At 27.8% G+C, this 21,618-nt stretch overlaps 8 protein-coding genes across 8 annotated transcripts; 4 read left to right on the top strand and 4 right to left on the bottom strand.

The window, feature by feature from the left end:
• Nucleotides 1–569: 569 nt before the first annotated feature.
• LOC141531187 (eukaryotic initiation factor 4A-III) lies at nucleotides 570–2,584 on the bottom strand. The gene is made up of 5 exons (XM_074248784.1): nucleotides 2,371–2,584; nucleotides 1,912–2,247; nucleotides 1,426–1,648; nucleotides 1,067–1,321; nucleotides 570–971 (listed from the first exon to the last, which is right to left on the bottom strand). The coding sequence occupies exons 1-5, from the start codon at nucleotides 2,513–2,515 to the stop codon at nucleotides 719–721; spliced, it is 1,212 nt and encodes a 403-aa protein (XP_074104885.1). The 5' UTR covers nucleotides 2,516–2,584; the 3' UTR covers nucleotides 570–718.
• Nucleotides 2,585–2,899: 315 nt separating this feature from the next.
• Nucleotides 2,900–4,883, top strand: LOC141531190 (MAD2L1-binding protein). Its single transcript, XM_074248787.1, has 2 exons — nucleotides 2,900–3,594; nucleotides 3,801–4,883. Exons 1-2 carry the CDS (start codon nucleotides 3,176–3,178, stop codon nucleotides 4,159–4,161), a joined length of 780 nt encoding a protein of 259 aa, XP_074104888.1. The 5' UTR covers nucleotides 2,900–3,175; the 3' UTR covers nucleotides 4,162–4,883.
• Nucleotides 4,728–6,065, top strand: LOC141531189 (putative alpha-ketoglutarate-dependent hypophosphite dioxygenase). The gene is given in 5 exon segments (XM_074248786.1): nucleotides 4,728–4,861; nucleotides 4,863–4,961; nucleotides 5,035–5,142; nucleotides 5,144–5,312; nucleotides 5,315–6,065. Coding segments are annotated over 5 exon segments (813 nt in total). The 5' UTR covers nucleotides 4,728–4,741; the 3' UTR covers nucleotides 5,632–6,065.
• A 316-nt stretch (nucleotides 6,066–6,381) lies between these two features.
• On the top strand, nucleotides 6,382–7,476 carry LOC141531191 (uncharacterized). Its single transcript, XM_074248788.1, has 2 exons — nucleotides 6,382–7,068; nucleotides 7,139–7,476. The coding sequence occupies exons 1-2, from the start codon at nucleotides 6,838–6,840 to the stop codon at nucleotides 7,412–7,414; spliced, it is 507 nt and encodes a 168-aa protein (XP_074104889.1). The 5' UTR covers nucleotides 6,382–6,837; the 3' UTR covers nucleotides 7,415–7,476.
• On the bottom strand, nucleotides 7,324–11,325 carry LOC141531188 (uncharacterized). The gene is made up of 5 exons (XM_074248785.1): nucleotides 11,125–11,325; nucleotides 10,793–11,049; nucleotides 10,545–10,718; nucleotides 10,382–10,466; nucleotides 7,324–7,700 (listed from the first exon to the last, which is right to left on the bottom strand). Exons 1-5 carry the CDS (start codon nucleotides 11,323–11,325, stop codon nucleotides 7,470–7,472), a joined length of 948 nt encoding a protein of 315 aa, XP_074104886.1. The 3' UTR covers nucleotides 7,324–7,469.
• Nucleotides 11,326–11,446: 121 nt separating this feature from the next.
• Nucleotides 11,447–12,561, bottom strand: LOC141531193 (dynein light chain Tctex-type protein 2B). The gene is made up of 4 exons (XM_074248789.1): nucleotides 12,257–12,561; nucleotides 12,032–12,165; nucleotides 11,663–11,796; nucleotides 11,447–11,586 (listed from the first exon to the last, which is right to left on the bottom strand). Exons 1-4 carry the CDS (start codon nucleotides 12,409–12,411, stop codon nucleotides 11,539–11,541), a joined length of 471 nt encoding a protein of 156 aa, XP_074104890.1. The 5' UTR covers nucleotides 12,412–12,561; the 3' UTR covers nucleotides 11,447–11,538.
• A 394-nt stretch (nucleotides 12,562–12,955) lies between these two features.
• Nucleotides 12,956–18,752, bottom strand: LOC141531176 (uncharacterized). Its single transcript, XM_074248770.1, is given in 10 exon segments — nucleotides 12,956–13,283; nucleotides 13,331–13,590; nucleotides 13,666–13,816; nucleotides 13,932–14,240; nucleotides 14,313–14,454; nucleotides 14,796–15,888; nucleotides 17,024–17,148; nucleotides 17,244–17,322; nucleotides 17,544–17,901; nucleotides 18,557–18,752. Coding segments are annotated over 6 exon segments (1,269 nt in total). The 5' UTR covers nucleotides 14,990–15,888; nucleotides 17,024–17,148; nucleotides 17,244–17,322; nucleotides 17,544–17,901; nucleotides 18,557–18,752; the 3' UTR covers nucleotides 12,956–13,070.
• Nucleotides 17,261–21,405, top strand: LOC141531166 (sialin-like). Its single transcript, XM_074248745.1, has 7 exons — nucleotides 17,261–17,417; nucleotides 18,634–18,872; nucleotides 18,979–19,215; nucleotides 19,500–19,584; nucleotides 19,668–20,038; nucleotides 20,372–20,746; nucleotides 20,996–21,405. The coding sequence occupies exons 1-7, from the start codon at nucleotides 17,414–17,416 to the stop codon at nucleotides 21,242–21,244; spliced, it is 1,560 nt and encodes a 519-aa protein (XP_074104846.1). The 5' UTR covers nucleotides 17,261–17,413; the 3' UTR covers nucleotides 21,245–21,405.
• Nucleotides 21,406–21,618: the final 213 nt, after the last annotated feature.

Genomic DNA, 21,618 nt, shown 5'->3' on the forward strand with positions numbered 1-21,618 from the left:
AATGTAAAAAAATATTAAGCGATTTTTTAAATTAATTTAATATTCTCCTTTTTAATATTTTCATTTCAAATAATTTTTTTTTCTTAAAAAATTTACTAATAAAATTTTTTAATTTGAATTTTTCAGCATATTCCAGTGGACCATTGTATTTATCCACATATGATGGAGCTTGTCAAACTCTAGGGTAAGAAAGTTTTTTCTAATAATTTAATTTCTATAAAATTCCAAAAAAATTTTAATATCTGTCAACTTCAGTGTTATAATTTTATTAATTTATAATTCTTTAAGTATTAAATATTAAAAATTAACATACCTCCGAAAGCTGCAGATTATTTATATTTATAAAAAATATATTGATGCTTATTGATGATTTGTAGAAAGAAAAAAAAAATTTAGATGATTTAAATTTAACTCTTCACTTAATTTTTACTCCAAATATTTTTAATTCTCCACCTTAGAAATTACAATATTTCCTAAAGCACATAAACATCTGATTTAACATTAAAAAAAAGAAGAAATTATATTCATATGAAATCTTAAATACAATACATATTAAATTAAATACTTGATTTTACATAAGTCGATAATTTTATCTCTAAACATATATTTGTTGGAATTTTTTAGATACAATTGAAACTGTAAATTCATTAAAAATACAATTAGTGATAATAATTAAGTGATTAATTATTTGTAGTGTTATTAAAGTGATAGAGAATTTTTAAATTAAATCAGCGACGTTCATTGGCATTTCATCGATTTGCGTGGAATAATATTGTTCAATATCCCGAAGAATACGAATGTCGTCAGTCTTGACGAAGTTTATAGAGACACCTTTACGTCCAAAACGACCTGATCTGCCTATTCGGTGGATGTACAACTCACGGTTGTTGGGCAAGTCATAATTTATGACTAATGATACTTGTTGAACGTCAATACCACGTGCCCAGACGTCTGTTGTAATTAAAACACGGCTAAAAAATTAAAAAAAAAAAAAAAATCATTAATTATTAATAAATTATAATTAAAATGATTATTAAAAAATAATTAATAATTGATCAATAGTTACCTCTGTCCAGATCTGAATTCTTTCATAATGTTATCACGCTCTTTTTGAGGCATATCTCCATGCATTGAACAAACTGTGAAATTAGCCTCTCGCATCTTCTCTGTAAGCCAGTCGACCTTGCGTTTGGTATTGCAGAAAATCACAGCCTGGGTGATGGTCAATGTGTCGTATAAATCACATAAGGTATCAAACTTCCATTCTTCACGTTCTACTGCTACGAAGAATTGCTTTATTCCTTCGAGTGTCAACTCATCACTAGGATAATAAATTTTTTAATTAATAAAAATTATATAATTAATTTTTATATTATTAATACTTGAGATATTGAATCTATAAATAAATACATTAATTAAATTTACCGTTTAACGAGAATACGAATAGGATCAGTCATGAACTTGGAAGTCATTTCAAGAATTTCGTGTGGTAACGTAGCAGATACAAGCACAACTTGTGTCGCTGGAGGTAAATAACGATACACATCGTAAATTTGTTCCTTAAATCCCTTATTCAACATTTCATCAGACTCATCAAGTACTAGCATCTTTATGGCTCTGGTTCTGAGTGTTCGCCTCTTGATCATATCTAAATAAATTTATTAATTATTAATATAGTTAATAATTTAAAATCAATAACACTTTTTTTTTTTTTTTAAATATTTATATTCAAGTATTTTTTTTTAATAAATCAAATTTTTTATCAATTTGGCGCGCAAACTTTTTTTTAATAAGAAAAATTTTTAAAAATCTTCAAATTATCAGTTACTGTGTTTTGAAATTGGGCAGCCATATTTACTTGATTTTTTTTTTTTTTCTATGTATGTTTATTTATTTTCAGATAATAATTACCAAAAACACGTCCAGGAGTTCCAGAAACAACGTGTTGTCCATAATCAAGCTTCCTGATATCCTCGCCGAGGTTAGTTCCACCAATACAAGCATGACACTGGACATTCATAAAATCTCCCAGAGCAAGAATTACCTTCTGGATCTGAACCGCTAACTCACGAGTTGGCGAGAGAACTAGGACTTGTGTTTCCCGGATTTGAGTGTCCAGAGACTGGAGAATGGCAATAGAGAAAGTTGCAGTTTTACCAGTACCGGATTGAGCTTGTGCTATCACATCTCGGCCTTTCATCATGGGTTTTATGGACCTCTGTTGAATAGCAGATGGTCTTTCAAAGCCTACAACAATTATTTCAAAAGTAAGTTAAAAAATAACCACAATAAAAAAAAAAAAAAAAAAAAAAAAACATTTTTTTAGGTTAGAATCTTCCAACAAAATTTCAAGAAAAATTACTAGCTTACCGTAAGCGTAAATCCCACGCAATAATTCATCACGCAGTCCCATATTATCAAACGTATTGATAACTTCAACATCTTCACTAGTTTCAAATTCAACGTTAGATAAATCTTCTGTTTGGGCAACACGTCGTGCTTTTCCTTCCGCCATTTCAGTAAATTATTTATGCTTGTGTTTTGAGTTTTCAGTAATTTAATTCAGCTCTGCTATAGTAGTCACTATCAAGAAAAACACTGAACTAAAAACTCAGTCGTCGGGTTCCTTCGCCCGGACTCGGAATTGAACGGTCGGTAAAGAAGACTAATTCTCGGATAAATTCGGTTTTTGTCGTTAAAGTTAGCTGTCACTTTACCATTTTTTAATTTTATTTAACAAAAAAATTTATTTCGAAAAATTCTTTTTAAAAAATTGCAGTTTTAATTTATTAAACTTTCTTAAATGTCAGTTTTTTTCTTATTTTTTTTTATTCAATAATTTATTTATTGGAAAAATGATCAAACATCTGCTAAATTAATTTTTATGTTTCAGCATTTAAACCCAGACGGAGCTGCACTACCATAACAAAACTCGCGCTCCTGGTTATTGTCAGATCACACCAATAATAATTACTTGTTTTATTTAAATATTTTAATAATAATCATTCAAAAAATAATTTTTTAAATAATAACCAAGTGTAAAAATTACAATTTTTATAAATGATTATTTGTTTAACAAAAAAGTGCTATTGTGAAGCTCAATAAATCCAGCAAAGCAGTAGAGGTTATGAATGAAATTTCGACGATAAAATTTATTTAAAAAACTAATTAAATAATGGCATCAAAAAATAAACAAAAAGAAGCGTCGATAGCTGTCAAACTGGAAGAACCTCTGACAAGTGAATCCTGTTCGAAAATAATTATTGAACTGATAAAGTATATATTGTTTCAGAAACAGCAAATACCATTTTCTTTTGATACTTTAGTGAAGTTTCAAACTAAAATAAAACCGTCGGACAGGAATTTCAATTCTACAAAATTACTATTTAACACTCTGGACAACATGACCTCTCAGCTGTCATCGCAGTTACATTTGTCAGGGTGCGATGTAAGAGAAGTTGTTGTCGTAATTGGCGCTACTACAGTCACACCGAAGTTTTGTTTGAAACTTAAATTACCTGGAATTATTTTGAGTAGCAGAAAACACGTGGAGCATCAGCATTCTTTTAGAAAACCGCTTCTTTCTTTAATGAAGTAAGTATTAATTAAAAATTTCTAAATGTTAATTTTTTTGGATTTTTATAAAAAACATTTATGACATTAAATTTAGCTTTCATTTCACAATTTTTTTAATTTTCTTCAACAAATAAATTATAGCAAAAAAAAAATTATTAAAAAAATGGACTTGTAGAAATTTTAATAAATTAAATCATCAAGTATTTTATTTTTACTTTATCCAGGTCTTTAGTTGAGACTCCAGAGTTCCAAGAAGCAATGACAGTGCCCCTAGGCTTGACCAACACCTTTATATTACTTCAGAAAAGCGATACAAATGCCAGGTCTGACTATTTCATGCCTAAACCTCAGTATAATTTGCCAGTCCACTCGAGCACGTGTTTTACTATCCAATTCTACCACGAGGACATCACAGTAGACTGCAAGTGTGATAATTTGGTGAGGGTGTACAACGACGACCAGCGAGAACTCGTTGCAGGTCTAGAAGAAAATGAGCGTGACAGAAGAAGTTGCAATAGACCAGAAGACTCATATCTGTGGTACCAGTCCAAGGAATTTGTTAAAGGATTTAAATTTTTAAGATAACTTTTATCAATTAAATTAAATGCAATTAGATACAATTTTTTAACTGTTAACTATTTAAAGAAGATTATTTGATATTTTTAAATACAAGAAATATCAAATTTAATCTTACGCGACTGGAAATGTGTTATATAATTTATATGTAATCGACTCAGCAAAATTTTTATCTCAATTTTTTTTTTTAATATATATTTGATTGTAGTGAATTAAATATTTAAGGTCGAGTGTCAATGTTAAAAAAAATGATTTTTTTATAATTTAACATCTAGCGAAAATATTGTCACTTAGCCATAAAACTTTAAATAATAAAATATTAATAAATAAATAATAAAAATTAACAGTGTTAATTATAATAAATTAATATCGAAGGTCAAATGTCAATAACTTTTTATAAAAAGCTTGTATTCGATTACCATAACATCGAACTTTTCCACTAACTCGTACGTTATTGACAAATAATTACATCCGAGTGGGAAGCTTATTATTTAATAGCTCAATTATCGCATCTGTGATAAGTCTTGAATTGCGAGCAATAAACTTAAAAAGTAAAACTAACTCAAAGCAGATCATAAATAAAATAAAAATGAACAAACTTAAATTTTGTACTCCAGAGCAGAAGAAATGTTGGCAGGACAATGGATACGTAAAACTTACCAATGTATTTACACCAAAAGAAATAAAAGAAATGTCTGCAGAGTACTCTCGAACTGTTTGAGCGCAAAAGACGGGAAGACTTGGCAGGTTTGGAGTCAGCTTGGGCTGGAAATGACATGAAGAATTTATCTAGCAACCGCGATGTTACTGTAAGTCTTTAAAAAAAATTTTTTTATCAATTATTTTTTTTTTATAATAATTTTTATCAATTAATTTCTTCAGGTAAAATCCATCCACAATCTCCAGATGCACAGCGCAGTTTTCACCCGCGTGATAACAAACTCCAATTTGCTGGACGCGATGGAAGACATCATGGAAACCAAGGACATTACTTTTACACCATACAAAAGCTCACATTAAGCCTCCGGAGAAAGGAGCTCCTTATTTAATGCACCAAGACTACCCGTACTTCCCTTACAAGAAGCACACCATGCTAGCAGTCTTCATTCATTTTGATGACACTACTCCAGCGAACGGCGGCTTGGCGATTTATCCTGGAAGCCGGGAACTCTTCCTCCGAAGGAAATTATTGATGAAAAGAACGAAGCTTATCATTACGTAGATCCTGAGAAGTACCCGCTGTCCGAAGCCACACCAGTCTGCGCTAAAAAAGGAGAAGTAATCGCTTTTACTTACTTGACTCTTCATGGATCGTACTTGAATCTTTCCGACAGACCCAGACGTATGTTTTTAATTCAATTTAGGGCTGCTGATGACGATCCTACTGAAGATACTCACAAGTCTCCGTGTCAAGAGCTGGTTTTGAGGGGAAGAAATGTTTATCGTAGTGCTAATATGGCTCACAGATTTGCTCATTAATTTTTTTTTTTTTTATATTTTAAGTAAAAGACCCAATTATTGACACTTGCAATTTCATTCTAATTAAAAAAATTATTTAAATTTATTATTCAAAAATTATATTTATTAATTTATTAGACTGCAAGGTTACTAGTTAAAATAAAATTGCAAGTTTCAATAATTGGATATTTTATTTTATTTAAAAATTTATTTTAAAAGATAGTTAAATATTTTTAGAAATTTTCAATTTATTTTACAAGTAATATTTGAAAATTATTACATAATTTTTACCAAGATTTTTTTTGTGAAAATTTTGCATAATTTTTTTTTCACAAATAAATAATTATAAAAATTTTATTTATTTGTTTGTAACTTCAGGTTGTTTTTTATTTTTTATTTACACGAGTAACTTTTACATTTTTTTATAAAATCTATCATTGAGGTCCGTATTATTTATTTGATGATTTATTTAATTTAAAAAAATGTCTGAGTCTATTAAATCTGATTCTTCGAAGGATTTAAATGAAGCTCACAATGAAGAAGAAATAAAAAGTTTAATTACATCCAATGACAATTTAGTTAAATCTAGATTCAATATAAAAAATAATGAAGAAATTAATTTTGAAAAAAAATTTTATTCAGAAGATGAAGAAATAGGTGAAAATAATTTTAATTTTTTAGAAAAAAATTCAGATTTTGTAAAAAATACTGAGGAAGAAAAAATTGAATTGTCAAATGCCGAAAGATTAGATATGATAGCTCTGATAAAAAAAATCTGGGAAGAGCGTAAATATTTGAGGTGGAAAAATAGTTTTCTTCAGAAAAAGTCCCGGGATTTTTTGAAGAAAAAAAAGTTTGTTAATTATTTTGAGAAATCAAATATTTTTTCGACTATTCATTCCGATCATAGGTAAGAAAAAAATAAATATTTTTACAATTACGTGACTAATTTTATTTACTTTTTTTTTTTGTACTTATTTTAGGTACGAAGCTGTATTGAAAGAATTTGAAATAGTCAAAAATTCTTTGGAGAATTCAAGAAAAGATTTAGTCCAAGTAAGCGAAGAGTCAAAAAAATTGTACGACTCCCGGCGAGCGGAGTTTGAAAAATCATTTGAAGAATTCCGAGTCCGTTTTTTTGAGATTGGAGTTGAAGCTTTGAAAAAACAAGACAGTAAATATAAATTAGCGCATGTTAATAAAAAAATTGGTGGGTTGCTGGCTAAGATGCAGAGTCGTTTGGAAAACTTGAGAGACACTCGCGTCGTTTTGTTTAAATTTGAGATTATTTTGAAGAAAGTAAACGAGGAACTTTCTAGAATTAATATTCTAGGTGAAGGTTACACCGTGTCAGAGTACGAGAACTTGTCGATGATTAAAGACTCTCATGTGGAAATTTTCAATAAGCGAGAAAAAAAAATCGAAAGTCATCACAATAAATGTGTCGCAATAATTGACGTAAGTACTACTGACGCGTAGGTATTTTTTTTTGTTGGTAATTATTTTTAAAGAGATTGTTTTAAAATAGACGTTATCACAAGTCAAAGAACAATCGCTGAGTCTAGATAATAATATTTTGATTTATAAAAACAAACTTGGAGAGTTGGAAGAAAATAAAAATAAATTGCAAGTTGAACTTAATAAGCTGAGACGTCAAAAAGATGCGAAGAGAAAAAAAATATTATCACTGCAGCGGAAACTTTTCTCTGTGACTCCGGAGTTGATCAAAGAAATGTCAAGCCGCGGGGTTGAATACGCGAAGCTTAGATCTAGAATACAGAGCTTGAAAGAAAACGATGATTAATTTATTTAAAGTATTTTAATAATAAAATCTAAAGTGTTTTTTTTTTTTTTTTTTTTTATGTTTGAGCTAACAAGAAGGTCAATTTTTTGTATTCCTTCTTTCTTTTTCTTCTTGGTGGGTCAAGCTTTATTTTTTCAAGATCTTGGTCGTCTCTGATTGAAATTGTATTTTTAGGCACTCTGTAGGCTACTGTTCTCAACAGTCTGAAGTCGTTGACAACAATGATGCGAAATATAAGGAACGCCAAGCCGCCGATCCAACTCCAAACCATTCCAGATATTATGAGCTGTAAAATATATATTATTTATAAAATAATAATTAATAGCAGCCTTTGCAGTCACTATGTGACTGCCTTGACTTGTTATAATTCCACTGTACTTTTTTAACTATTGACGTTCTTAAAGATATAAGCTCATCCCGATGTTACACTCATCAAGAGCTTTCATTTGAGTACCCACATGCATTTTTATATATTTTTCATATTTACATATTAGGGTGGGTCAAAAAAATCGAATAATTTATTTTTGACTTTATACTCTGAAAAATAGGTTCGTAGACACCTAAAAAGAATTCTCTCCAAGTATAAGCTCTTAATTATAACGGGAAGGTCCTCCGCTTTGCGGGTTTCTATTTTTTTCGAATAATCAGATAAAAAAATTTATATCTCGCTTCCAACTGCTTGGAAAAATATTCCGTGGCATAGATTTTGTGAGAAATTGAATGCTTTACAAAAAGGTCTCTTATGACTTTTTCAAAAACTCAACCGATTAAAAGATATTCATAGTTGAAGTTTGGCTATTTTAAGGAAAATATTCGTTTTTATTATGAATTTTATAAGTCGATGAAAAAAATTATTTCGGATTGCGGAACTCATGATTTTGTAGGAAATTTACTGCTCTACAAAAATGGTCTCTTATGATTTTTTGATTAAGTGAAGCCGTTACGAGATATTCATCGTCAAACATTAACGAATATCAATATTTCCAGTTTTTGATCAATAATTCGATAAATTTTAATTTAAACTATGAGTTTCAGGAAAATTTACATAAATTTGAGTTTCGATCGATAAAGAAATGTTATAAACAATTTTTTAATATTGTTTTCAGTCTTGAGCTTGTTTGATTGCATTAAAACAAGAAATTAGAGCATTTTTTTCGACATATAGCCAATGATTAGTTTAATTTGAAGTGAATGACATATTTCTTTGTCAAATTTAATATGAAAAGTATTGAATCAAGTGAGAAACAACCAGTATTTAACTTTTTTATAGATAAATTTTTTATTGAATTATCAATTGCAATATAATTGTCTATATTTTTAACATAACAGTACGCTATTACTATAAATAATTTCTTTTATTACAATTTGGGAATGTTTTTGATGTTCTTTGACAACTTGCAATAAGTACTGGAATTGTTCTTCATTTTTGTCAAGCATTGATTATATTCACTGACTAATGCAACAGCTCGCTCTGCTGAATCATTGACAACTTTTAGTTGTTGAAAGTATTCTTTATTTTCGAGATAACTCTCATTAGTAGGCCATAATTCAACATCGACATCAAGAAAGTCATACGGTAGATCGAAGATTTTGAAAAGATTTAATGACTTTTTAGACACAAAGTCACTCAGAGTTCTCTGCGCCAATGAATTCAAATCTTTTTAGCAATTACAAATCTTTTAGCTTTAGAATCTGTACCTTCACGAGTATTAACAGCTTCAACAATACTTTTTTACTTCTAATGGAACGCCATCGTCAAACAGTGATAAAATGGCAAGTTCATCGCTCAAATACCATAAGTGCGAAATCATTTTTTCACACGTAGCTGAAGAAATCAAAGGATTGATATGTTTGTACTCCAATAAATTTTTCATAAACTGCAAGTCATGATAAGCAGCAGTTGTTGCAGAAGTTGATGAAAACCAAGCTTTTAAATACAATGTGACTATAAAAATACAGAAATGACGAAGACCATGCAATTCTTTCTGAGAGAGTTTGAATTCATCTCTGAATAGATACATTTTCAAACTATAAATGGCCTTAGCCATCCATCTAGCATGATGAACAGCACCAGGACGTTTGAAAGAAATCTTTTCTTGAGGCATTTCTCCAAGGAAAATCAATGATAATTCCAATAATTCTTTATCTAACTTATTATAACATTTCTTTATCAATCGAAACTCAAATTTATGTAAATTTTCCTGAAACTCATAGTTTAAATTAAAATTTATCGAATTATTGATCAAAAACTGGAAATATTGATATTCGTTAATGTTTGACGATGAATATCTCGTAACGGCTTCACTTAATCAAAAATCATAAGAGACCATTTTTGTAGAGCAGTAAATTTCCTACAAAATCATGAGTTCCGCAATCCGAAATAATTTTTTTCATCGACTTATAAAATTCATAATAAAAACGAATATTTTCCTTAAAATAGCCAAACTTCAACTATGAATATCTTTTAATCGGTTGAGTTTTTGAAAAAGTCATAAGAGACCTTTTTTGTAAAGCATTCAATTTCTCACAAAATCTATGCCACGGAATATTTTTCCAAGCAGTTGGAAGCGAGATATAAATTTTTTTATCTGATTATTCGAAAAAAATAGAAACCCGCAAAGCGGAGGACCTTCCCGTTATAATTAAGAGCTTATACTTGGAGAGAATTCTTTTTAGGTGTCTACGAACCTATTTTTCAGAGTATAAAATCAAAAATAAATTATTCGATTTTTTTGACCCACCCTATTACATATATATATATATATATAATATATAAATATATGAAAAATTGATGTGGGTACTCAAATGAAAGGTCTCGATGTGTGTAACGTCAGGGTGAGCTTATATCTTTAAAAATGTCAATATTTGACAAGATACAAGGTCATTTTTTAATTATTGACATTTTTTAAAATTATCAGATGTCTCTTAATTTCAGTATAATTTAAATATAAAAATTAATTTAAATACCTGAAGAAGTTCTTGAACTTCACATAAATTGTGAGAAGTATTGAAGTTAAATATTTCTAAATAATGAATTACTAATTGACAATCACTGAAAAAATTTTATCATTAAAATTTTTAATCGATTATGAATAAAAAAAAAAAAAAAAAAATAAATTAAATTATTTACCGGGGATATTTAGTCATTGTAGTGACATTCATATACTTGGAAGCGACCACTTTTAAATTTGCTGTAAAACTTTTGTATCCTTGATAATAATCATAAGCGGATTGATAAATTACTATCGTGAAAATAACATGAAAAATAAAAACTGGTGGAACTATCAGCCATTGAGCTCCAAATCTATTGGATAAATTTCAAAATTAATAAATTAATAATTTTCAATTATTTTATTTATTTAAAATAAATAAACTTACATTCCTGTAGCGCATCTAGCGAATAACATACACCAGATAATTCCGAAAGAACACGAGCACAGACAAACGAAATGAAAATACTGGCAATGTGTTTTGTATAAAAAAGTAACCAGCACTTTAGACCTCCAATCAGTAATTATATCTTGATTATTATTATTGTCATTTATAATCGAGCCATCCATGCTTCTCAAGCTTCTGACGAGTATTGGAGGCTCTACTGTAGCCCACAACGGGCAATTTCCTCCAAAAATGTCTTCCTAAGGCATAAAAATTTTTTATTTTAATTTAAATCAACAATAAAATTAAATTTAATTTAATTGAATTTTATTTACCCAAAATAAATAAAATAAAATAGATGCAACGTATCCAGTTAGCGCGGAGGCTAAATACGTAAAAACCGGTATCCACTTCCATGGAGAATGAATTTCATGAGAAACTCTTTCTATCAATTCGTCATGTGTCGCAAAAACTTCTAGATTAAGAGGCACTGAGCTTGAGTTACGGTTAGATTGATTTGATTCTACATCAGACATTTTTATTTAAACTCAACTGACATTGATTTAAAATTTTATAACAAAAATTACTGTCAACTGTTTCTTGCATTAAGAAAATAAATAAATAAATTAAGAGCTAATATTAAATTCATTTAAATTACCTACTTAAGTTAAAATTTTTTTTTAACATAATCAAAAGTACTGACATACATTAAAACATACACATTTATACTCTAAAAATAAATAAAATTTTTAGTAAAAAAATACAGCGTAGACACATGCAACACAAAATATCGTTTCCTAAAAATAAAAAAAAAAAATAAATAAATAAAATGAATCTTGTAAATTAAATAAAATATTTTAAGTATTTACATACATTGATAAAATTTCCATGGGCATAATCATCGGCTTCTGCGTCCCATAGACACCTGGTTCCTATTTTAACTCCAGCACCTCTCTGTTCACCCAAGACTACATTCACAATGTACTTGTATTGTTGAAAATTTAATTCTAAAATTTAAAAACACAAATAAAATTTAAATAAATAAATTTTATCTTTTTACTTAATAAAATTATATTTTTTATCTTTAAAAATAAACTAATTCTAGAAAATTATTTAAAAAAATTGGCATTTATTATTTTTGACAGCTTTAATTTTTAAAATAAATTCTTCTTGCTTAATTTATATTTTATATGTTAAAAAAAATTATAAAAATTAAAATAAATATTTCTATAAAAAAAATACCTTTGACTTTATTTTTAATAATATCAGAAATTTCCTTGCCCCATTTATTGGCATCTTGAACGTTGTACACTTTCGATGACAATTGATCATGCAGTACATCATGAATTATTTCTTTCACTAACTGCGGTTTAAATCTAGAAAAAAGTCAATTATCAATCATCAACAATAAACATCTAGGTTATATTAACAAAATAATAAATAATCAGCTGTCAATTAATTACTTACTTGTCAGCAAGCTGAGGACTGATTTGATACGAAGCAGGATTTCGTTGGTCGTCATTCAGTAACTCATTATCGTTTTTATTTTTTAACAATTTGTCTGACGAGTTTTCACTATCTCGGGTCACTGTCATTTTTTGTTTGTTACTTGTCTGACTCATACTTAATTAATAATTACATTAATTATTTTAATACTCCTTTTTACTTGCAGTAAAACTGTCGGTTTATTATTTTTTAATAAATTTATTTTTTATTTGAAGAAAATTGATTTTTTGTTGACAAACAATTTCTATTTTACTCGGCTTTGTTTGTTGCTAATATGACACTATACACGTGTTATGTATAGGAAATTCTTAAAAACTAAGAACCATTGCGCATGTCATTGCGCAGATAGTTTAAAAAATTTTTCTAAAATAAAAATTTAAAAAATTGACAGCTGTCAGCTAACTTCAGTTATATAAAATTAGTAACAACTTTTTGAGTATAGTTTTAATGATAAATAATTGATTTAAATATGAAAATTAACTTAGCTGATAGTGGATAATTTTAATAATTTTTCTAATAAATAAATTGCTGCATAAAAAAATAGGTATTTAGAAATTTTAATAAATTAAAAATGAAATTTTTTAAAAATAATTTTTCGGATCAAATTTTTTTGTTAAATAAAATTAAAAAATGGTCAAATGACATCTAATTTCAATATAATTAAAATATTTTATTTTTTCTCAATAAAAAAAGTATAAAAATTTTTGTTATAAATAAATTTATCTTCTTTTGTAATTTTATCAATAAATGCGATCTTCTTTTAATCCTGATATTTTTATTCCTGTTTACCATAACAAACGGTAAAATTTTCTTTGTCAATAATTCGATACTGATAATTCTTGTAGGTCATGAAATCCAATTCCCGCATAGCACTGGAGTGATCGTAAATTTTTTTAATAACCAGTGGAAATTATGCAACATTTGCCGCAGTTGCGATTTCATCATAGTAAGCCCACTGGCGTTCCTTCATTTTAATAATATGTCTTATCTGAAAAGAAAAAAAAAAGTCAAGTTACACTTCCAGCAATTAAAAACAATACAAAATACAAAAAGAAGAAATAAAAAGAAATAAATTTTTTCAGAAGAAGGTAGCTTAATATCTCCATCAAGAATCCTTAAAATATACTGAGACTAAATATGGAACATCGGGAAGGGTATTACTATTCTCAGCAAGCCCATAAAGAACAGATTTTTCGTATCTGCATGGACAAGGTGTTTGTAAATCGGCTCGACATGATTATCGTCTGTTTTTATTGTCACCTTGTCGGACATGAATGGGTAAGTGAACTTGTAACCTAATTACAGATAATTTTAAGATTTAATTTTGGCTCATAAATCAAATTATATTTCATAATAATTTTTTTAATTACCTGTGGAATAAATGAAGTCATCAATCTCAGCAGAAGTTCCGTCTCTGAAGTGAAAAGTTTTGCCATTAATAAATTCAATACTCGCTCTTTGTTCGACATTGTTCGCTATCTTAGCTTTCAATCCTTCTGGTAAATTATGACTTAAATAAACCTATAAAAATAATTATTAATTATTAATTAATTTATTTTTTAATAGAATCTAATTTAAGAAGAATATAAATAACTTAAAAAAATATAAATAACTAAAGAAGAATATAAATAAAAACCTTCTCAGCATATTTAGACACTTCAATAGCAATATCAATTCCAGACCAAGAAGCTCCAAGGATACAAACATTTCTTCCTTTGTACTTCTCCGGCATTCGATATTGATGATTATGAATGCTAGTACCATTGAAAGTACTTTTTCCTCTTATATTAGGAATATTTCCTACAGTATAGTGGCCATTACAGAGAATTACCGCATCAAATCTTACTGAAGTTTCTTCCAGAGTCGCCATATTTTTATAGGTGACCAACCAAGTTGTCTGATCACATGAAGTTACTGGTTCTACGTGTTTTACCAGAGTATTTAGCTGAAAAATTGCACAATATTCTTCAGTATACTTGCTTTTAATTTACAAAGAAGAATAAATAAAAAAAAATACTTTGATATGAGGGAAGAGATTGAAATGCTGAGCGTAGTCTTGTAAGTATTGACGAATCACGGAATGATGCACAAAAGACGGTCCATCCTCGTCTTTAAAAGGAAAATCCGGTATTTGCATGATTTCTTTAGGTAAGTTTGTTCTAAAATAAAGAATTAAGAAGAAATGACCTTGTATCTTCTCAACTATTGACATTTTTAAAGATATAAGCTCATTTTTATGTTATACTCATCAAGACCTTTCATTTAAGTACCCACATCAATTTTTCATATATTTATATATATTATATATATGTATATATCAAAAATATATAAAAATGCATGTGTGTATTCAAATGAAAGTATTTGATGAGTATAACATCGGGATGAGCTTATATCTTAAAAAATGTCAAGTTTGGTAGTTAGAATTATTAAAAAAAAAAAAATTATTTTTCAAGATTAAAAATAAAAAATGGAAAAATGTAAATATCTCAGATGTTTGTACATGCTACTGTGTACAGGAAAACCATTCTTGTCAACTTCAGTTTTGTCAGTGTAAACCCAAGTGCCTCCTACTTGGTCAGTTTGTTCAAATAATATAAGGCTATAGTCTTCTGCTCTGGCTGACACATGTCTTGCAACAATTAATCCAGCAACACCCCCGCCGATTATTGCGACTCTTTTTTTACCACTTGGCATAATGAACTTTAAATTTTCAATTAAAATATTTCAAGAAGAAATAAATGAAGTTATAAATTTTATTTGTTAAAAATATAACTGGTCAACGTTTGAGTCAAGACTGAACGAATTGTTGAATTGCACCAGTTTATTTAACTTTTTCCCCACCATAATTATTTAAAATCTAACTAAATTTTTCCATTCAAAAAACCACCTTGTACTTTTTACCTTGAATTAATATATAATCCATTATTTTATATTTGTAAATACATTTCAATTTAATCTAATTGATTTTATTTATTACAAATTTATTTATATTAAGTTTTTCACTTTTAAATCTTTGGTTTATAAAAGTAAGCGAGTAGGTAAACTTATTTTTTTTATCACTACAAATTATATACTTATTATGTAAAATGTTGCACATAAGGCTTGAAGAAATTACACTGGTCTAATTTTCACTCTTTTCTCTGGTGGAAAAAATTCACTTAATTAAAGAGGTAATTGCATTCACGTGAATTAGATATTACGTATACCGAGTCTTATGACTGTCATTACCCTTTCGTTAAAATAATAAATATTTTAACGCTCTGAATTTATTACTAATTCTTCAAGAGCTCGGTATTGAAATAAGTAAATAAATTTCATAAGTTTTGGTAAAGAGTTTTGATAAGAGCCAATGAATTATTTATACCATTAGTAAAATTTAAGCGCAGTACTGATTACGAAAATTGATTAATTTACTGAGTAATGTACTTAATATTTTTTAATAATGGATTAAAATTACGATTAAAAATTAGATGTAGTTTCTAGAATTTAATATTTATTGCGTCAACTACCACGCTGACATCCATCAAGTTCGCTTCAGACTCTGAACCCTTTCAATAATTATTTACAAAGGTCTTTTACATCAGATTGATAATCTGGAAAATAAACAAATATCAATTATAACATAATTTTTCATTTTTAAAGTACAATTTATAATTTAAAAAAAATTAATTTTCAAAAAAATTATCGGTCCAGTGTTTATCAATTTTAATTTTCTTCACTTAAATTTTCTGAATTTAATATAATATTAAAAATAAAAATATATAATATTTCCTTTATGGGATGCGGATCACATCACGTATTTTGTCAATAGGTATTTTTGTTTGAAGTATTTTTACCACAGAGTTTTGTCGTCAGATAAAATCTTGTGGAACTGTCTACAGTACTATAGACTATTAAAAAAAATTTTTAACTCTAACAATTAAAATGACTCAAGTGAAAAAAATATTAATTGTAATTTTAGTGTAAAACTATAAAATTACACATAGTTTTTATGAATATTAAACAATATGATAATTGAAGATAATAAATTAAACAATCATTTGTAATAATCGGAACTATTAGTTAATTTGCTGATAAATTGCACAATAGTAATAATTGATGAGAGAAATTGTGTAAAAAATTTTATTGCAACTGATAATTTGAATGAATTAATTATTCATTTGTATTAATCTCATATTCTTCATTATGATAAATATTATTACTTCTAATTAAATCAACAATGCTTAGATTAACGATAAAAATTCTTTTTTATTACTATGAATTATTGCAATTATTCATTTAAATATTCACACTTTTTTATATCGGAGTTTTTACATAAGTTACAACGCGTTAAAATTTATTTTGCAAAAAATTAAATGCAGTAGTAAAAAGTTTCTTCGCTCCGACAGTTGTCAAAATATTTAAAAATTCAAATTTTTTTTTATTAATAAGTTAAAGTTAAAAAATATTTTTAAAAAATTGCACTTGTAATTTTTTAAGTTTTTTACAATTGAAAATATTTTTTTTTTATTTTTAATAATTTTTTCAATAGAAAAAAAATGTATGAAAATTTTTAAATATCGGTTAATTTTATTTTCATCACTTGTAAATATTTACTAAAAATTTTTTTATAAATTATTGGAATTTAATAAAGACTTTTAATTAGTCGGGTGATAAACTATCTTAAAAAATTATATTGTTGTAAAAAAGCTTAATATACATACTTATAACCATATACGTAGTACTTACATATATGAACCCATTTTTATTACGTTTTATCAAATGTAATTTATACATGTTCCAATAAAGCGGCACAGGATTAGAGTAGTCTCAGAGCAGTAACCGCAGCAAGAGCGTGAAGTGTTTGACATCCTCTGGAAAATTAGAAAATTAAAATTTCCATAACTTAAAATTTTATAAAATAATTTACAAGCAAATAAAATTATAGTTATTATTGTATTTGGCTTACCATAAAGTGATTAGTTGATTAAGAATAAAAAGAAGAATATAAATGTGTTTGTTTTTGATAAAGTGCGGATCAATTTGAACTAAAAAAATTGCGTCGCTATTATTAATTATTACGATGATTAATTAAATAAACAAAAAAATTTTTTTATATATAAACAAATAGAACAAAAAATGGGTAAGGCATCTAAAAAAATTATTTATTAATTATAAATAACTTTTGTGAAGATAAATATTATTATTGATAAAAAAATGAAAATATTAAATATGTAATTAAAGGAGGTAATTTATTGCGGTTACTGACCTAGTAAGACGCCAAAAATAATTTTATTAAATAACTTGAGTAAATAATTGTTATGAAAGAGATTTTTTTGGCAAGCCCGGTAAATAAATTACCTCGGTAAGAAAGAAAGAATATTTATAGACCGATTAAATGATAATTGAGATTGGAAAAGACTATAAATACATATCCGAGTCCCCTCGTGGTAATGTTTGGATAATTTACTATTTATTACTCGATTATTGATGCTTAGGCGCCCTTCACTCTAATCTATTCAATGAGATCACTGTGATACCCGGCTCTTCACGGTAATTGTGACTGTCAATATGGGGTCACAATAAAAAAATCCAGGTCAATTCTTTTCTTCTTTAAATCTTTACTCCTAAAATTAATAAATATAAATATTAAAACTTTATTTATATTGTTGCTTCGTTGCTTTATTTTTAATTATCTCATTTATGTACTATTTTTACCTGATAAAACTCAAAGATTACATTTACAGTATTTAATTAGTATAAAATGATATTTTTAAAAAATTTAATTATCACAGTCTCGACATTAACTTTGGCATCGTCATTGTCAAACACTCAATAAATTAAAAACATTATCCTCGGAGATTTTAAATGTCGTAATTACATGAGCAATGTTATTTAGATTTAGATTAAATTCCTAAATGTACATATTTTTATTTTATTTCTAATTTTTTATCAATTACCTTACACTGTACGGAAAATAAAAAATCGACTGTCTAATTAAATAATAAATAGATAATTAGATAAATCTAAAATAACAATTTTAATTTTTGTTTCGACAATTTTTTTTTTTTTTTTTTTTTTTTTAGAAAGATGTAATTTTTTTATCCAGTGTAACTTTTTTCAGTAACTGAAAAAATAATTCGTTTAACTGGTAGAGCGTTTGGCGCGTAACCAAAAAAATCCAGGTTCGAGCCCTGGTCTGGGCTTTTCGAATTATTTTTTCAGTCATTTATAATTTACTTTTAAATTAAATTAAAACTTCACTTAAAAATATATTGTTACCATAAATGTATATTGCCGATCGCCATTCTCTTGCAATAAATAAATAAATAAATGAATAATTATTTTTCTTTTTCCAGGCAAAGAATTTCTATCATGCAGAGATGTGCTCTGGATTCTAGTCTTTTGTGGTTTCGCCATAAATTATATGCTGCGAATAAACATGAATTTAGCAATTGTAGCGATGATAATCCCTCGAGCAAAGGCCGCTGCAGTAGCTCAGTGTTCAGCGGTTTATATCGTATCACCAGACCACTCGAGGAATAAATCGACTGATTTGTCGCTATTCTCCACATCGAGCATCGTTCCCAATTCTTCGGTAGCTAGAAAAATAAATATTATTATTATTATTATCATTATCTAAAGTATAATTCAATGTGCCAATTGTTCTAAATTTTAAATTAATAATAATATAATGACATTAGACAGAACAATTGTTTGATTGGGACGAGTACGATCAAGGTCTTGCTCTCGGTGCCTATTACTGGTTACACTGGTTGTCGCAATTGCCGGGTGGACTTCTCGCCCGGCGTTATGGCACCAAAACGGTGTTTGGTCTTGGAAATCTCTTGGTAGCAATACTTGGATTATCAATTCCTTTTGTTACTCACTATCACCTGTATGCTTTGGTAACAGTCAGGGTTTTGCAAGGATTAATTTCGGTAATTTTATTTTTTTTATTTATTCATAACAAATAGGCGACAATTTCTTCTCTATTAATAATTAATAAAATTAATATTGTTTGAAATTCTATCATTATTATTAAAAAAATGACACTAAAATTAGCAGAGAATTTTTTTGGAAAATAAACTAAAATGTTTTTTTAGAAAATTGCATTTATAATTTTTTAAAGTTTCCAAAAATGGAATTTTTTATGCTATAATTTATAGTTTTGTTAAAAATTCTTAAAATTCTTAAAAAAATTAACTCACTTTTAATTTTTTAGGGTGTAATGTGGCCAGCAATGCATGACATGACAGCAAAATGGATTCCTCAAAATGAAAGAAGTAAATTTGTTAGTGCTTACATGGGTAATTATAATTTACACAAAATTAATTACAACAAAAATTCTAAAAAATAAAAAACTAATAAATCTAAATAATTCCAACCGCAGGTAGTTCAATCGGAGCAGCTATTACTTACCCGCTTTGCGCTCTAATAATTAATTTGTTCAACTGGGAAGCTGCTTTCTACATAACATCTCTTCTTGCAATCATCTGGTACGGCTTCTGGTACTTTTTGGTCTTCGACTCCCCGAATATCCACCCGAGGATTTCTCAGGTTGAGCAAAAATACATTCTGGAGCATACTGCGGGTACAGTGCAAACAAGTTCCCGAGAAAAAGTTCCTTGGAAAGAAATTTTACTCTCCGGTCCTCTTTGGATCACCGCGATCGGCCATTGGGGAGGCGCTTGGGGCTTTCTAACCTTCATGACTCAGGCGCCATCTTATTTCAACTTTGTTCATGGGTGGAATCTAAAAGCCGTAAGTACACAAAATTAATTATTTATAATATTTAAATCAGCTGACATTTGACAATTTTTTTGGTTTTTATTATAAATCCATTAAAGAAGAATATTTTTTAAAAATTTGTATTTTAATTTTTTTTTTAAATCTCTGTAGAATTTTTTTATTAAAAATTTTAAATAATAATTTAGTCCCTAAAAATTCAAAAAATTGACAGATGTCAGCTGATTTCAGTATTTTTTTTATTTAACAAGTAAATCTGTTCCAAAAAATTATTTCAATTCAATTTCTTTTCTTCTTTTTTTTTTTATATCATAATTTATTTGTTAAAAAAATTCATACTTTTTGCAGACTGGATTGTTTTCTGGACTTCCGCACATTTTACGAATGATAGTTTCGTACACTTACTCAATTTTCAGTGACTGGTTGCTCCGAACCAACAGAATGTCGCTGAAAAACGTCAGAAAGCTAGCAAACTTGGTGACTTCAGGTGGAGGAGCTATTTTAACCCTCGGGTTAGCATTCAGCGGGTGTCAGCCAACACTCGCAATATTCTTCATGATGACAGGTACAGCTGTCAATGGCGCAGTTTCTGCTGGTACTTTGGCAAATTTGGTCGACCTGAGTCCTAATTTTGCCAGTGTCTTGCTTGGACTCAGCGGACTTCTCACCGGGATCTCTGGATTCATTTCTCCACTAGTCGTCGGTATTTTAACAAACCACAAGGTAATTAATTATAGTCAAATAATAACTAAAAAGACACTAAAATTAATTGACATTAGAATTTTTTTATTTATTTTAAACTAAAAATTTTTTTGGACTTAGAAAAAAAAAAAGAATTTTTATTATACACTCTTATGGCATCTCAGGAGCCATAAGGGCGTATTAAAATTTTTTTTTAGCATTTCTCCATAATTTATTAATGATTTTTCGAGTATTGAAAAGAAGAAATAAATTTTTTTTTAATTTTTACAGCAAACTGTTGAACAATGGCGGCTAGTTTTTATAATTGCGACGGCAAATTTAACGATAAGCGCTATTGTTTACACAATTTGGGGTACTTCGGATGTCCAGTCGTGGAACGAGAGTAAAAAACCCGATGCTGATGAAGAAGAACTAGAAAAATTAAAAGTTAAAATCAATGACGACTCCCGAGATACTGATAATTTAAAAATAAATAATTTTAATTGTAAAGCAAAAGAAGAAAAAAAATCAATGGCCTAAAAATATAAATATAAATTTATAAAAAAAAATAATAACACAAAACTTAATTAATGTATAGTAGGAAATAGTCGCGCGTTTGATAATAACGATTATTAAAATAAACAGCAATATATTTGTACAAAAGATTAAGAAAAAAAGAGCTGCTTGTTCAATGATTATTTTAGTGCCTGATGGTTATCACTGAAGAGACGGAAACTTTTCAATGTTTGCTTTATACGTATGATTATTTCGTCTTGCTACAATTGACATTGTCGGTAATTATTTAATTATTTTTTTAGTAGCTATTTATAATTGTAAATAAATTATATTAAGTATTTGCATTGGTAATTAAATAAAGGATTAAACTTCAGGCTTGACTTAACGTTTATAAGCTT

Source organism: Cotesia typhae, unplaced genomic scaffold (assembly GCF_013202065.1).
Source record: "Cotesia typhae breed Kobodo isofemale line unplaced genomic scaffold, CoteBio_Ctyphae contig_5, whole genome shotgun sequence".
Taxonomy (NCBI): domain Eukaryota; kingdom Metazoa; phylum Arthropoda; class Insecta; order Hymenoptera; family Braconidae; genus Cotesia; species Cotesia typhae.

What these genes read in the sequence shown, in the direction of transcription:
- LOC141531166 (XM_074248745.1), top strand. An exon ending in TTTTGCAAGGATTAATTTCG is followed by an intron (nt 19,216 to 19,499) that starts GTAATTTTATTT and finishes TTAATTTTTTAG; the next exon opens with GGTGTAATGTGGCCAGCAAT. An exon ending in ATGGGTGGAATCTAAAAGCC is followed by an intron (nt 20,039 to 20,371) that starts GTAAGTACACAA and finishes TACTTTTTGCAG; the next exon opens with ACTGGATTGTTTTCTGGACT.
- LOC141531187 (XM_074248784.1), bottom strand. Translation starts at nt 2,515, where the DNA reads ATGGCGGAAGGAAAAGCACGACGTGTTGCCCAAACAGAAGATTTATCT. An exon ending in GCGTGGGATTTACGCTTACG is followed by an intron (nt 2,248 to 2,370) that starts GTAAGCTAGTAA and finishes TAATTGTTGTAG; the next exon opens with GCTTTGAAAGACCATCTGCT. An exon ending in AACTCCTGGACGTGTTTTTG is followed by an intron (nt 1,649 to 1,911) that starts GTAATTATTATC and finishes AAATTTATTTAG; the next exon opens with ATATGATCAAGAGGCGAACA.
- LOC141531191 (XM_074248788.1), top strand. Translation starts at nt 6,838, where the DNA reads ATGCAGAGTCGTTTGGAAAACTTGAGAGACACTCGCGTCGTTTTGTTT. An exon ending in AATGTGTCGCAATAATTGAC is followed by an intron (nt 7,069 to 7,138) that starts GTAAGTACTACT and finishes GTTTTAAAATAG; the next exon opens with ACGTTATCACAAGTCAAAGA.
- LOC141531188 (XM_074248785.1), bottom strand. Translation starts at nt 11,325, where the DNA reads ATGTCTGATGTAGAATCAAATCAATCTAACCGTAACTCAAGCTCAGTG. An exon ending in TTTTATTTTATTTATTTTGG is followed by an intron (nt 11,050 to 11,124) that starts GTAAATAAAATT and finishes TTTATGCCTTAG; the next exon opens with GAAGACATTTTTGGAGGAAA. An exon ending in ACAATGACTAAATATCCCCG is followed by an intron (nt 10,467 to 10,544) that starts GTAAATAATTTA and finishes AAATTTTTTCAG; the next exon opens with TGATTGTCAATTAGTAATTC.
- LOC141531193 (XM_074248789.1), bottom strand. Translation starts at nt 12,411, where the DNA reads ATGAGTCAGACAAGTAACAAACAAAAAATGACAGTGACCCGAGATAGT. An exon ending in AGTCCTCAGCTTGCTGACAA is followed by an intron (nt 12,166 to 12,256) that starts GTAAGTAATTAA and finishes ACTTTTTTCTAG; the next exon opens with ATTTAAACCGCAGTTAGTGA. An exon ending in TATTAAAAATAAAGTCAAAG is followed by an intron (nt 11,797 to 12,031) that starts GTATTTTTTTTA and finishes TTTAAATTTTAG; the next exon opens with AATTAAATTTTCAACAATAC.
- LOC141531190 (XM_074248787.1), top strand. Translation starts at nt 3,176, where the DNA reads ATGGCATCAAAAAATAAACAAAAAGAAGCGTCGATAGCTGTCAAACTG. An exon ending in CCGCTTCTTTCTTTAATGAA is followed by an intron (nt 3,595 to 3,800) that starts GTAAGTATTAAT and finishes TACTTTATCCAG; the next exon opens with GTCTTTAGTTGAGACTCCAG.